General features: G+C 45.5%; 1 protein-coding gene across 1 annotated transcript in view; it reads right to left on the reverse strand.

Annotated features, from left to right (window-relative positions):
* Positions 1-15,491, reverse strand: part of kmt2a (lysine (K)-specific methyltransferase 2A) — a 39,123-nt gene continuing 23,632 nt past the window's right edge. The window contains exons 17-34 of the mRNA XM_082502822.1: positions 14,210-14,424; positions 13,998-14,092; positions 13,773-13,910; positions 13,527-13,685; positions 13,281-13,392; positions 13,108-13,186; positions 12,803-12,963; positions 12,565-12,711; positions 9,825-12,465; positions 7,076-9,736; positions 6,585-6,653; positions 6,277-6,503; positions 6,053-6,127; positions 5,777-5,951; positions 5,490-5,597; positions 5,319-5,399; positions 5,059-5,188; positions 1-4,976 (exon numbers count right to left, since the gene is read on the reverse strand). Coding sequence (XP_082358948.1) covers positions 4,701-4,976; positions 5,059-5,188; positions 5,319-5,399; positions 5,490-5,597; positions 5,777-5,951; positions 6,053-6,127; positions 6,277-6,503; positions 6,585-6,653; positions 7,076-9,736; positions 9,825-12,465; positions 12,565-12,711; positions 12,803-12,963; positions 13,108-13,186; positions 13,281-13,392; positions 13,527-13,685; positions 13,773-13,910; positions 13,998-14,092; positions 14,210-14,424 — 7,549 coding nt within the window. The 3' untranslated portion in view covers positions 1-4,700. The remainder of the gene's footprint in view (positions 4,977-5,058; positions 5,189-5,318; positions 5,400-5,489; positions 5,598-5,776; positions 5,952-6,052; positions 6,128-6,276; positions 6,504-6,584; positions 6,654-7,075; positions 9,737-9,824; positions 12,466-12,564; positions 12,712-12,802; positions 12,964-13,107; positions 13,187-13,280; positions 13,393-13,526; positions 13,686-13,772; positions 13,911-13,997; positions 14,093-14,209; positions 14,425-15,491) is intronic.

Genomic DNA, 15,491 nt, shown 5'->3' on the forward strand with positions numbered 1-15,491 from the left:
TAAAGGAGACATGTTTATTATTTAAACTATCACTTAAATAAAAAAGTGCATAGAAAATAAACATGATTAGAAACTTTTCTTTTTACACTTATGTACAACTTTGTTTCCAAATTATACATTCAACCAAGTAGTTTGTGGTTTATTTTCACGGTGGTGGTTTTCCTTCATTTCGTTGATGTGTACAAAGAAAGATCGCCTGTTTTATGGGAGAAAATATGACTGCTGTGAATACCGTTATTACAGAGAGCGGGAAGAAAATGATAAGACAACGGCAGATAATCAAGGCGAAACAAACTAGCCCGTTCGTGATCCCTCTTTTCCACGTCCTACTGCGACACCGCAACCCACCCTAGGCTGATAACGTCTATACATGTGAAACAATCAGAAAAATTACAAATACAGGTTTAAGTACTTGTCTGACCTCTCCAAAACCTTGATTTGTAAAAGAACAATTCAGGGTGGATGTTGCACGAAATAAATAAATTAAATGTTTTCAACATCAGCATTATGACTTTCTACAAAAAACAGTACATGATAAGTACAACCAAAAGCTTCATAGGAGAGAGAGATAAAGAGGTGGTCAGGGAGACGAGAGAGGTTTCCAACGTGAAAAAAAAACCTGATCAAAAAAAACCAAACAAACAAAAACAAACAAAAAAAAAAATTAAATTAAAAGAAAAACGCCATTTTGGTGGTATCTTTAAAATCCTGGTAAGCCTCCACAAACCCATCTCCTAATTTTTACCGCATCAAGTAAGCAGTCTAAAAAGTCCCTGTTAAAACATTAAAAAAACCAAATTAAAAAAATAATAAAAGAAAATTAAAAAAGAAAAAACATTCACTACAACAACCAGAAAAAATGGATGACCTCAAGAAGTTCACAACCACATTAATACAGTTACATTTCTCATCACATTAAAAAAAAAAACAACAAAAAACAAACAAACAAACAAACAAGAAACTACCCCCCCCCCCTTCCCCCAAAAAAGTTCCTTTCCAGAAATAAAACAAAAAGAACTGCAACGCTCCCTGCTGCTGCTGCGGAGGAGGAGGAGCGCTCACAGGCACAGCAAAACTGGTACTGGATATCAATATACAAAAGAGTGATGCACGTTAGATTCAGCGGATAGTACTGTAACACAAAACCATTATAGAGTACATTGAAACATTGCTATTAACCATTATAAATCTGCTGTTTTTGCTACTGTAACTAAGTTTGTCTGTCCATTCCATATATTGTATAGATACTAAAGTACAAGAAATTACTATGCATGTTTCCGTATAATATTGTTAAGTATTTATACTATAATTACAGATAATGACGTAGAAGTGCCACTGGTGTGGCGTGGTAAAATGAAGACCAAAGAAACAGCAGACAGCTTCCTTATTTGTATCTATGCCGTTTTAAAAACGGTGAAATAAATGACTTGTCGTCAATAAACACACTCTGACCCTGAAAAAAGCAGAAGTGGCTCTCGTGAAGAGAGAGTCGTAGACAGAGCCCTTGGCGCCGGCCGACGCTAGCGTGAACTGTTTGAGCTAACCTGTTGTCCTACAGACAGAAAACACTGCCCGCTGTTTTACGCCTCAGTGTTAATCCCAGTGCTGAAATGAAACTGCTCCCTGGCTTTGAGGTCGTATCGACATGTCTTCCACATCTACCAGGGGTTGCTGACACGACAACTTAACAAAAAAAAAAAACCAAACAAAAACCAAACAAACAAAAAAAAGCAACAAAAAAAACCCCTAAACGAATATAGCTGACAAAGCATCAACATCCACCCACGTTGGGTGATGTGGAGGAAGAATATACATTCATCGTTGACCTTTAGCAGCAGAACCCAGCAAGCCCGGTTGTCAGTGTAGGACTGTGTACGCCCGGCTGGCCCGCCGGCGGAGGCGTCAGGGCTCTCGGTGGGAAAGGCGCAGCCGAGGTTTGTACACGCCACACCGTCAGGAAGGAGAGGGCTGCTGGTGTGGTCCCTGCCTTCACTTTGTTGAAGTAAAACAATAAAAAATGTAAATAAAAACAGAGTCAAGTGCACTTTGCTAGAGCCTCAAACACCACTGTCGGAGTCATCAACACCAATCCATAAATTTGAAATATCAGGGCCTGTTGCACAAACTCAGAGACGGTCTGTGCTTCTGGTTTCAGTATTGGGAGCTTTTCCTACGCCTGTTCAGTGCCTGTGTCACAGCTAAAGTGCAACCCATTTTAGCTTCACTTTTACAAAACCAAATGAGAGGGTGGTTGAGGGGCGAGCCGCTAACAACCTTAAAAGGCGGCAATGAAGTCACGATGACGAATTCCTTAAAAGGGACAAACGGAGCAATCGGCTTCAGTTGCTCAGTGGAACCAGTCACTCTCTGTTTAAATACTCTGTTTAGGACGTGAAGGCTTTTAAGAGAGAAGAGGCATTTACGAACTGAGGTGAACCACGAGGAGACTGGATGAAGGTATAAGAACGATCTCAGACTGCTGGTGAGCATTGAAGAGCAGTCACCACAACACCATGCTTCTTTTAATGTATACAATGGCTCTAGTCGGATATGATGAGTGCTATAAGTAGCATTAAAATAAAGGCACCTCTTCATTATAGCCAAAGTCTTTGCAAGGACATAACGCCTTAAACTGACGGGAATCTTTGTGGGGTTTTTACATGTAAATATTTCATATATTGCCAATCGGCTGCAAGCCTATCGACCCTTGGCTCATTAGTGACCGAACCACTTTGATAGAATCGCCTCCATAAGGGCTCTATCCTCGGTTTGATGTGGTGTGGAGACAATAAGGCTGGAGAGAGGAGAAGTCGGCTATGGATCAACAATCTAAACTCTCTCTCTCAAGTGCATAATAGTAGTTCACATGACTGCCATACTGTCAGCTAGGACTGGAACAATTAAAATAATAATAATAATAATAATAATAATAATAATAATAACAACAACAACAACAACAACAACAAAATAATAAAAAAATGTCAGCTCTGACCAAACGGCCCAGGATAGATAAAAGAGCTACTGGTGGACTGAACTTAAATGGGGACCAAGCCATAGATAGACCAGCATCAGTCTTTGGAATCAAAGAAAACATTCAGGGTACGAATTTTAAAAAGAAAACAAAAACAATTATTTAAAAAAAAAAAAAACTCTGGAAGGCAGCGGGATACAAAACATAGAGACCAAGTATTAGTGTTTGTAAACCCCTATTTTCTACAAAAATGGCAATAAAATAAATACAATTTTTTAAAAATATAAATACCATCATTAAGTGCTATTCACTAGTGAGTGCTTTTAAGGTTTTTTTTGTAGAAAAATATACATTATTTACATTTTTTTTTTTTAAAAGCAAGCATGATATTTCCCTGTCCATAATAAAAAGACAAAGAGACAAGACTTTAGAAGACTTAATACAAATAAAAAAGAAATAATTTTTTTCCTCTTTTCTATCAGTATGTTTATCACAACAGGCCAAGAAGAAAACAAGCCGAGTGAAAAATTCAATTCAAGGGCGCAAAAGTTTGGTTCTCTTTGCTGCTGTAATTTGGAAAGTGACTCAAAAGTCCAAGCTTATACGATTACCCGAACGAGTTTGATAACAACAACAGCATGCACAAACTTGCAGACGTCTCTGCGTCTGGAAAACAGGCCCCAATCCCACAAAAATAAAGAAAAATCAATTATAAATACGTCTACTCAAGCACATCAGTAGGTTTCTCTGGTCCCTCGGCTGTCAGTCCACCAGAATCTCTAGCTGCCTCGCTCTCTCAGGCCAGAGGCTTCATCTCACTTTCATGTAGCTACCAAGCTGTCAGACTGAAAGTCAATTTTAAGATGGTATCAACCTCAGATATCATCCTTTACACAAACTGACAAAAACAAATCTTTTTCTCCCTTCTTTGTTATTTCCACTCTTCCTTCCTGTGGCGACTGCTCCCCCTAGTGTTTCAACCTGTACGGCTCTGATCAGGCTGCCATACACGAGCAGCTCCTATTTACAGTGTTAAATGTACACACCTACACACTTTTTTTTCCTTCTTCTTCTTTGGGAAAACAAAAAGTCAGATTAGGGGAAGGTTCCAGTAAAATCACAACAATTCTGAAGGCATCGAGGCACATTCAGACGGGGAGATGTGCATCAATAACAGTTGACACTTAGATCAACATGAAAAATAAAAGAATTTCTAACAATTTTCTAATTTTTACCTTTAGTAAAAGTCCCTTCAACAAATTGCACTTTGGTGTAAAATTGAACCAAGTTCTTTGATATTTTTTTTTCCTTCTGTGTTCACATCTGAGCACAAGTAGACCAAGACATTTAGAAAATTAAGGAGGATGGGCCAATGCATAAAAACAAAAATATAAATAAATTATGAAGGGGGAACTTTCTGACATGACTTTCTGACTCACCTCTGAGTGCCAAATGAAAGCGAGACATAAGGAGGCACAATATGTTGGTATTTCTACAAATGGCGCGTCCTCCCAAAAAATGGCCCTTCCTGCATATACAGTGCAACCGACAGCTGCTGAGCCTGCTGTGCTCAAAACCATCAGCGGAGGGCGCCGACGGAGCTCCTGGCCTGCTCGCAGCTGTGGTCCATCATAGACCAGACGCATGAAATCGCCACAAACCCGCGTGCTGCGGGTCATTGTGGTGCTTTTGCTCAACAGTCCTCGTTAAGGTCCTTCAGGTATGGGCATCAGTTGAGGAACTTGCGACACTTCTTTGCGCCGCAGTTGCACGGCAGCTTGTTGCTGGCGTCTTCGATGGGGAACTTGTAGTCATAGGTGAGCTCTTCCCCGCAGTAGATGCGGCGCGAGGCGAAGATGACGATGTGCTTCTGGCCGTCCACGGTGATCACCCGGGAGTAGCAGTTGGGCTCGCAGGAGTGGTTGATGAAGCGGGCAGCGTTGCCGTGCACCGTGGCATCCACCACCTCGTAGTCATCGATGCGAAACATGTAGCAGCCAATGCCCTTTGAGGAGAGAGAGGACAGTTTGTATAAATAATCGAGTTAAGCAAATGACGAAATCATCGGAAATCGTTCAAGTCCTCACCTTCCCATCGTAGTATTTCTCCCGTTTGTCAGTGAGCACAGACCGAATGACGTTCCCCGAGTATTCGATGACCATTTCTCCTGCTTCGATGGTTTTCTTGCAGAAGAGGCCGCGGCCATGGATAGGAGACCTGACGGGAGGATCATAACAGTGGACTGCTCTCAAAATTAAACAGGCAGCTATCTGTTATTTATCTGAGCACTGAAAAACAGCTGATAATAATAAAAATGATGACACAGATTTAACACCACTGATCTAACCTGTAGACTCCCACAGTCTCCTTCGAGGTGGCCTTGAGCTGTTTGAATCTCACAGCAAGTGGAAGCTCCATGGAGGCACGTCTGCGAAGGGAAAAAATTATGAATGTAATATTACATTTCTTTCTTTAAATAAAGCATAATCATTTTTACAAAAAATGAGTTTTTATTCACCTGGCAGTCCTGAGCTGCACTTCATCATCATCGTCTTCCTGCGGCCTATACTCAGGAGGTTGGCGATGTTTTGAGGCCAAGAAATTGAACATGTCGAATACTGACCTCCTGGTGGAACAAACAAGAATCTCAATAAGCAAAGCAGCATCCCTGGAAACAGTTATCTGTACGGTTTATTAACAGTGTGCATTATATAAAGTGCCATTTCTGCTCCGATTGACTTCTGGTTTCCTGACACGTGCTCTACAATTTCATGGTCAGAAGGTGTGTGTGTGTACCATACTGACCTGTGGTGGACTTCTGCACGAGCCGAGCCGTGGGGGTTGATGGGAGGTTCGTCCGTTTCCTCCGGTTTGTGGAAGCGGAAGCGATAGCTTCGACAGTGCCTGGTGCCGTACAGCTGCTCCAACAGGAAGACTACAGCCTCATGGACGACCCCGAGCATCCTCAGTCCATTCACACCTGGAAGGAGCGGAGAAACACCTTCATCATGAGGCTTTATTCAAGTATATATGTAAAGTACCTCTAGTTATTATTTCTACACTTTTAAAATTACACCTCACCTTCAAAGGAGAGCTTTTTGAGTCGTGCACTGGAGCGAGCTTCCTGCACTTTATCAGTGAGGGATTTCCAGGCCTCTGTAGGGGAACAGTCGGTATTTTATGCCCAGTGTGTGGTTTCGTTTTTGCAGACTTGATTAAAACATTTTTATTTTTTATCACAAAAGCAATTTAAATTTGAATTCGTTTTGCCAAAGCAGGCGCTACAATCAGTTGTTTTCTTTTACCTTCAATACTCTCACAGCGGATGTGGAACCCGTCCTCACTGCAGATTTCAAAGATGATACCCTTTTTGGGTTTACTGTCTAAACCGTTATCCCTGTTGTTGCCATCCTGGTCGGGCGGTGAGGTCACAGGAAGAGAGCCTGCTCCTCCAGTTGCATGAGGTTTGTCTTTTCCCACCACTTTCCCTGGTAAAACGTGTCCTTCGGATGTCTTCTTTTTACCAAGTACACTAGAAAAGATGCGAACCAAACATTAAAGCTATACCGTATGACGATTTTGAAAACAGGTGATTAATACTGATGCTTCATACCTCTTGTTGGTCGTCTTTTCCGGTGGCTTTCCTGTGTCCACTGGCTCAGAGGAGATCGGCTCTTTGGAGCTGGTTGGGGAGAGGATGGGAAAGGTTGGAGTGTTTTTGCATTTTACTGAACAAAAGTGGGTTGCTTGAACAGCTGTTACGTGGTTAAGTCAAACAGTATAGCTATGATAAATAGAGCAACCATCATCAATAAAGAAGTTCAGTCCAGTTGACATATTTAACTTCTGTGTCTGAAGACACACTGAAAACTATTCTGTGCAAAAAAACAAACACACAAAGCCCACATTCATTTAGGCGAGACATCTGAAGAACACAACATACTTTAACCATTCGTTCCACGAAGAAATGAATCCCAAACTTAGACATTTTTTCAAATATTCTGAACACAGTCAAAATTGAAATTTCTTCCCATTATTACGGTACGTGAAAGTAACATAAAAACGATTTCTTGGCTACAAGTCACAGGTCTGTTAGTGTCTCACCTTGGGTTAGAGGATGGGTGCTGTCCTGCAGGGTTGCTGAAATGTTCCTCAGGCAGAGAGGCCTTAAGCTTCTTCCCGCTGCTTACATCTAGACTCTGCCTGCTCCTCTTCCCTTTCTGTTTGCCTTTCTCTGCTCCTGAAACTGCAGCTGCTGCTGACACTACTGTGGAGGTAGGTGGCATATGCTCTGATAACTTGGAAATAGGAGTTGTTCTACTGCTCTGGGAGTGCATGGATGTCCGTGTTTGCGTGAACACTCCAACAACACGTCCCTTGGTGGGACTTAGAGGGGTGGATGGAGCAGGAGCTAAAGTAACAGTGCTGTTTCCACATGAGTCCACAAGCTGGGGTCTGTTAATGGGTTGAGACTGATGTTGTAAGTGAACACTGCTGGCGTCTGTCTCTCCTTGCTGGTTGACAGCCATGCTGATAGTCTGTTGGGAGGGCAGGACGCAGATGCTGCTAGCTATTGATGTCTGAACAGGGGAGCTTAGCTGTGACATCAGAGGAGCTCCTCCTGCTGACTGAAGGACCACAGACTGATCTGACAGGCCCAGGGCGTGTGGACTTGCTTTAAAAAGGAGGTTGCTAATCTGCCCTGTGATCTCAGTTGAGCTGAGAACAGGGGTGGAGAGTGATACTGATCCTGGGGCAAGAAGTCCAGCTGCGCCACTAGGGGGAACAGACACAACATTTAACACTGACTGGCTGGGGTTCAAGCCAGAGACTGAGCAAGGTAGGAGATGAGCAGAGGAATCGTGGCTCAGGATACCAGGCTGGGCAGTACCAGAAAGCCTCTGCTGAAGGAGAGTAGTGGGATCTAAGTACATCACCCCGCCGGATTTTGGTCTCTTGATTATATTGGGCATCTTGCGTTGAGAAGTGGAGAGAGTGCTTAACTCAACTAGGCCACCAGGTTGACCGGGGATGCTTGCAGTAATCTGAGGGGAAGACAGGTTGATGAGGGTCATATTGGGAGGGCCTACTTCAGACGGGGCCAGAGTGGGCTGGTTACGGGAGCGCCCTGACTTTTTGCTTTTTCTTGGCAGAAGACGAGAAATGGGCCTCTTCTTGCCATGAGCAGAGGCAAGTACAGTCGGGGAAGAGGTGAGAGAGGACGGACTCGACACTATGGCAACACTGGGACCTAACTCGTGTGGTCGACCGGCCTCCGAGACCAGAATCTGGGACTGGTCGTGGGACTGAGACGGCAAACCAATGAGAAGTCCTGAGGTGGTGCTAGGGATTCCTGTCTGAAAGCCTGTCTGTGTGGGTCCTGTGAAGGTGTGAATCTGAGAGGGGTGAGGCATGGTACCCAGAACTTTGCCCCCAGCAGGAAATATTGATTGGGTTGAAGACAAGCCAGTATTTAACCCCGTGGTAAGTGTCATGGAGCTTAGCACTGCAGGCGAGCTAGAATCCATCACTCCTGTTGCACTAATCTTTTGGGTGACACCATTAGGGACAGTCTGGAGGACATAGAAAGGCTGGAATTGTTGATTGACTAAAATAAGCTTATCAGGACCTGGTTTGATGACTGCTGGGCTGGACACTTGAGCCTGGGAAGGTCCTGGGCCTGGTGCTGGAGTGGCGCTGCCTGCAGCTGCTGCCGCTGAAGTCGGGAGGTATTTCTGACCCTGAAGAGGCAGCGAGGGTGAACTTGGCAAGCCGGGAGTACCAGAACTCCTCGGAATATCCTGGTTAGCTGGTGCCTCAACTACCTGGCCAATAGCAGGGCTAGGAATAAACTGCTCAGGAGTCATATGACCTTCTGAGACCTGCGTATCCCTGTTTGCCAACGACGTACCATCATGCTGATTCTCTGATGGTGACACGCCTGGCCCCGCTCTCTTTTTGTCCCCACTCTTTTCCCCGCTGATGGTCTCTGTGTCCGAGTTCAAGCCCAGCATGGTGCGGTCTGAGGTATTTGAGATGAGACTCCCAGCGCTGTGGTTCTGACTGGTGCTGACAGTCGGGCTGCGTGTGGTCAGGACAGAGAGGTCAGACGGCAGCTCCAAAGGAAGATACGGCTCCTCCACAGATATTGAGCTATTGACACTACTCTCTACGACCCCTCCGCTTTCCGCACTGGGCAGCGGCTCGGAGAAGTCATCAAACAGAATGTCTTTACGTCTGTTGACATCCACTCCAACATAGCTCTCATCCAGCAGCAGCTCAGAAGAAGATGGCTCAGACTGCTGACCCAGAGCTGGCAATGACATAGAGGGGGTGTTCAGGACAAACTCCATAATATCTGATGGCAAAATGTTCCCACAGTCATCACTGTTGTTGTTGTCAGAGTCGGATTTAAGCAGGTCTGTGCTGAGGGACAGCTGGGCCTCGAGAGGATCCTGACCCTGACTCTGCGGCTGGGACTTGACCCCACCTCCGAGTGGAAGACAATTTTCCTTCTGATTTTTTCTGCCTTCTCGGGTGTTTCCACTAACTGCTCCGCCACTGCTGTCGGCCTCTTTGCTTGACTCGTGGGAGTCGGCCTTCTCAGTGTGTCTCTCTCTGCCTCTCCTCTTGGGAGTGCTTTTATGTGTGGTGGAAGAGGACGTGGCTGTAGTGGTTGTGGTGCTGGTGGTGCAGATGCTGGTATCACTCTCCGACCCATCATCGACGCCATCAAGCTGGCCGATACGCTGCTTGCCCAAGGTCCTGTTAGGCACAGCAAAGCACACATCAGATTATCAGAGTCAAGGAGATATTTCAGATAATTCACTTCATAAAATATGTGTCTACTTACAAAGCGCTCAGCATGTCCTCTTCAGCTTTTTGCTGAGCCCTTCGTTGCTGCTGCTCCTCGTCCTTTAGAAAACGCTGAAGCTGGGATCCTCTTCCCAGACACTGGTCTAATCCTTCTATAGATGGCAGGCCCTCACCAGGATTAATTATTGTTCGAGTGAAGTTGTAGTAATAAGGATCCTTACCCCTATGTTTCATTCCACTGTCTTCATCCTCTCCACTGTCTCCAGATGAAGATGTGGTGCTCATATCGTCCGCTCCATCGACCTGCCCCTCAGCTGACTTCTTGCGGCCACCCGTCCTCCTCTTAACCACAGTCCCGGCTCCGTCACCGCTGCCATAAAAAGGAAGGTCTTCCTCACCATACGAGCGAACCCCATAGAAAGGCGTGAGACCGAAAAACATGTTGGAGCGTGCGCGTGCGCTGCGTCGAGGGTAACGCCGCTTGGCCGACCCTGATCCGTCACTGTCATCTTCGTGATGTTTATCCTCCATACCCCTGTCATGGTCATCTTCGGGGCCAACGCCCTCATCCTCAGTGCCTTGCACGTGGAGACCGTGGTGGTCTCTGAGCTCTCCGCGTGGGCGCTCTTTATGCAGTTCCTCTTCCTCTGTGTGAGTCTGGGTGTCAGATTCAGAGCTGTCACTGCTGCTGGCAGAGGAGAAGAGAACAGTACATGCGGAGCGATGACCCCCCTGGCCAGCAGGAGAGACTATGGGGGCAGTGGTTGTGGGGCAGGAGGACGAAGAAATACTAGTAACGGTGGTGGTCCCATTAGGGTCACTCTTAATATCAGTCTTTAGTGGAGCTGTAGCTGGGGGTTTAATTGATCGCTTTTTCTCTCTGGAGGACAATGAAAGCTGGTTAGTTGCTTGCTTGCTGTGAGACTGTGAAGAGGTCTTCATAGTCTGGTGCAAGCTGTCCAGGCTGGAACTGTTCTTCCTCTCTGGACAGGAGTAACTGTCTCTGTTCTTTGAGGATGACCTGTCCCCACCCTGGGTATCGTGCTTCTCTCCCTGAGCCTTCCCATGGCCTTTGGTGCTGTTTCCTAGCATTGGAGCTTTGCTTTTGCTGCTGTTGTGAGAAGTAGGGTTGGTAGCGTGCGTGTTGGAGCTGCCGGCAGCTTTAGCATTATTGTTGAGAAGGGGAATCTTGTTGCTGATGTTGACGTTTTGAAAGGTCTTCTCTCTGTCACGGTCTTTGGACACATCTCTGCTGCCTGCTGTTTTAACTTTGGGGTGTTTATCTTTGGCAGCTGAGGCTGCAGCTGGAGAGGCCAGGTGCACGGAGCCTCGTTTAACAGCATCATCCTCCGCTGACGTCCTCGAAGGCCACAGAGGCTTTGCGGTCGCTGCCGTGCCTGAACCTGACGAGTACTCGTTTGATTTCCGTGTACTGGACTTCTGAAATGGAGGTTGCGGGGAGCCGGATTTTCCAACAACAGAGTCCTTATGGAGTGATGATGATATTAAATTTCCAGTGCTGCTACTACTCTCCTTCCCTGAGCTGGGCTTGTCCTTGTTCTGGTTATTGTTGGACGCTGGGCTGGACCTCTGACGAGGCAACAAACTGAGGCTTGCCGAAACATCCTGATCTTTGCTTCCATGTTTCCCTTGCTTGTCTGTCTGCTTGGTGCTGCCACTTCTCTGCTGGCTTGTGTGAACAGCAGTGCCAACGGGAGGGGAAGACTGGCCTGAACCTGCAGGTCCCAGTCTTGGGTTCTTACTCTCTCCTCCAGAGTGTTTAGACTGGCTGTTTGCGTTACTGTCCTTCCCTGAGCCAGAGTCTTTGTTTCTCTCTGTGCTTCTATAACTGGAATCTCTCGACGGAGGTCTGCCCTTGTCAGCATCTCTGCTGGATGATCTGTCTTTACCTTGGCCTGAGTCTTTTCCTGTTTCCCTGCTATATGGTCTATACTTTTCAGAGTCCCGTAGTCCTGTATCTCTATTCAGTGACCTACCTTTGTCCATATCCTTATAGCTGGGATCTCTAGAGGATGACTTACTTTTGTCAGTTTCTCTAATGCTTGATTCTCTGCTCGCCTGTTTTCCCTTCTCAGTGTCTCTGTTTGTTTGTCTCCCCTTTTCGGAATCTCTTAAATGATCTCTACTGATCGGTCTGCCTCTGTCAAAGTCTTTCAGACCAGAGTCTTTACTCAGCGGCCTCCTCTTTTCTGGCTCTTTGGTTGACATTTGGTTCCGGTCAGAGTCTTTCTGCCCAGGTTCTCTGGATGATCTACTCTTGTCAGTATCCTTAGAGTCACGCTCTCGACTCGGGAGTCTCCCCTTGTCTGCCTCTCTCGTCGCTTGGTCTCGGGAAGGTTGCTGTTTGCTTCTGTCCGAGGAGAAGTGTCGACCTCTTTCTTCGTCTTTTTGAAGTGGGCTCCTTGCTGAGTCTTTGCTGAAGTGTTTGGACTTTTCGGGGTCCCTGGCGGGGGAGGGAATGAGTGGAGGGGGTGAGGTCAGGGGTCGTGACAAAATGTGAGATGTGGCGGTGATTCCTCTCTGTCTGTTAAGATGCTGGGGCGGAGGGGAGAGGGAAGGCGAGCTGTGACGACGTGAATCAATATTCCGCGTACCGGGATTCACCAGGGAGTCTCCCACTGTCACAATCTCGTGACTTTGGGGCTGTGAAGAACCTCCTAAAATAAAATAAAAGAACTGTTAAATTCAGACTAATTAAGCCAAATAATCAGTTTGAAATCAAAGTTTTAAGTGAAAAAAAGGCTGCACATTTGTACCTGGAGATGGCATGGGACGAGGACCTATTGACCGTTGACAAGGGGGGTAGCTGGGATGTCGGTTCCTGGTGTAAACCCTGAGCTTGGGGGTGTTGGCAGGGGAAAGTGTGTCAGAGCGCCTTGGTGATTCAAATGGATCAGGAAAGTCTAGAAGTGAAAAAGAAAGAGAAATGCATTAGCACATTATAGCTCTGAATATGGTTCTCACTGTAACACACACATTTCTGAACTATGTTACCTGTTAAGGAAGGTGGGCTGTGTGCTATTGTGCGATTCTCCTCAGGAGCCATCATGTTCTTTAGATCAGAATCTGCCACTGGAGGGTGACAAACTAGGATCTTGCAGGTATACACGCAGCGTTTTCGTGCATCTAAAGTACTCCAGTACACCCTCGAACACCTGCAAAGACAATTTATTTAGTTGAGCAAAGATGGCAGCTTCCTTCGCCAATCAGCAATTTAACTGCACAGAGCAAAATAACACTGGCTTTTAAAACAGCAAAAAGACTTTAAGATAAAGGTTAAAAGCAACAACAAAACTCACTGGTATCCCACAGGAAAGAGTTTGCGTTTGCAGTCTGAGAGTTCAGTTAGTATTCCCAAACAATCAATTGCCATCGAGCCTGAAATGATGATATTTAAATCAGCGGTCAGCAGAGCAGGAACTGCGAAAGGTCAGGGAAATGTCACAAAAGAATGTACCAGCAATCAACCTACCAATCATCATGTGGACATTTTCAGGCTCCAGTCCTGCCAGCCACTTCCTCCTGAGATTAATGCCCTCCATGTCCACCAGGATCCTGCGGGTCACCTCAAACCCAGACACCACCTCAAGAAAAAGTACATAAACAGAAAAGGTAAAGAGAGAACTGAGAATCTAAAGTCAAAGCCCTGGCATCGCATGGTTTTTCCACGCAAAACACCTAAGTGTGCTTTTAGTGATATATAATGAGATTTCCTTACTTCTCCTTTGATGAGGTCCCTGTGCTTTGGACAGTAGACTTTTTTATCTTCCAGGAAGCTGCAGTGGCACTGGCGGGCACACATGAAGTGGTAGTTACTGGTGCAAGAGGTAAGGCAGCAGCTAACGGTGGCTCCTGGCTTTTGACACTTCTCACACCGCTAAAAGAAAGTACAAATTGTAAACGTCCAATAAAGGTGCACTGAAAAAGAGTGGAAGATTATAAGGCACTAAGTGTTCTGGTTTACCAGCTGTTTTCCCCTGAGAACAGCCATATGAACATTTTTCAAAGACCCGTCATCATCCTCGAAGACCTCTGCGGACCACAGAGCACAATTCACATGGGACCACTCATTCTGACCGATGTACAGCAGCCTGCCTCCCTCCTAAAACAAAGAAAAGAGTGAAAAGTAAGAAAGACTCAACCTTGCGGTCTGCGTCCTGAATTTTGCTGCTACCGGTAAGGCACTCACATTGGTGTTCTCGTCTCCATACTTCAGGCACAGGACGCACTGCCTGTTATCTGTGACGCCTGGTGGAGGAGGGAGCTCTGGGCTGTCCTCGCGATCTGGAGAGAAAGCAAGAATTCAAACGCAGCTTGAATCTATATGAAAACCAGTCGACAAAGCAGCGTGCAAAACAGCACGCACGCAGGCATTAGTAACATATTTGTAGTCCGCCTTACCAGGCGAGAGTAGGGGCGGTGGGAGTATAGAGGGAAGTAGCGGAGGAGAGGAGGCCGGAGAATCAGGTTCGCCGGGGGTCTTGGGCTGGGGAGCAGGGATGATCTTCTTCATGAAGTGTGGGTGCTCAGCACGGGAAAGCTCCTGTCTCTCCTGCCACTGGGCGTAGTTGTGGTCTAGGGACGGCGGCAGCACAGCGTTGGGGAGGAGCCCACTGCTGTGGAACAACAACAGAGACGGGCACCATTACCTGGCAACCTATCAGCAATGAAACTGATTGGGGGGGAAAAAAGCACATTTATTTTTGTTTTGTTGCAAATGACCCCATGTCACATAAGCAACTGATGACAAAATATGATCACGATTTGTTACGTGGGTTTAACCTCCACCCAGTAAAGATATAGCAGATGATGTGGATAAATAATGTCGGGTTTTTCAATAAATAAATGTAAACCATCTGCTTCATTGAATCAACACAAGTTATCAGCAAACGGTGAGAAAAAGCCTTTTATTCCCGTTCATGTGTTCTTTCTGATTCATTAGTTGACTGCCACATTTAGAATAGGTCATTGCCATTGGAATATATTGTGTGACAAGTAATATCTACCCCTATGGTACAGATGATATGCTGGAGCTGTTTTTTTAAGATACTAAAAAAATAAATAAAGTCTGAGCAGCAAGTGAGCAGTGACACCCATGTTAAATAACCACATTCGAGGAGTTCTGCCAAGTCAAGAAAGCCTGGGTAATTGGTGTGATGTAAAGTCTCACACTTAATAAGCCAGCAGAGGCTTCTAAAAGCAAATCCACCCAGCAATGGCCACAGGATACAGAAGAATCATTGGTTTCCTTGACTGGAGCACTGATAAATAACACAATGAACTAAACTGACAAGCAAACCGCAATTAGACCACAAGTATTTATCAGCGAGTCTTCAATTGAAATATGACACTGTTACGGTTTCCCCTTCAAACAATGCCCGAAGGCAAAGCAGAAGAAATAGTCTGAGAAAGCAGAGCGACTGAGAAAGTTGGTGAATGGATATGTGTCAGAAAAACTCCAACATGCAGAGCAGTAAATTTCCATCAACTGTCTATTTAAAGACTGAAAAGTTAGGGGGGAAAAGTCAACTTGTAGCTATTCCCTCTAAAAAATGTCAATGTTCTTCTCTCTGTACACATGAGGACAAAGTATTTAAATTAAAAGCAGGGGATTTTAAACACAGCATTTCCAAATGTACTAGTTTTCTTCAGAAAAAACACAATACTAGAATAATTTCAGGGA

Source organism: Aulonocara stuartgranti (assembly GCF_965226115.1).
Source record: "Aulonocara stuartgranti genome assembly, chromosome: 14".
In the NCBI taxonomy this organism is placed as follows: Eukaryota; Metazoa; Chordata; class Actinopteri; order Cichliformes; family Cichlidae; genus Aulonocara; species Aulonocara stuartgranti.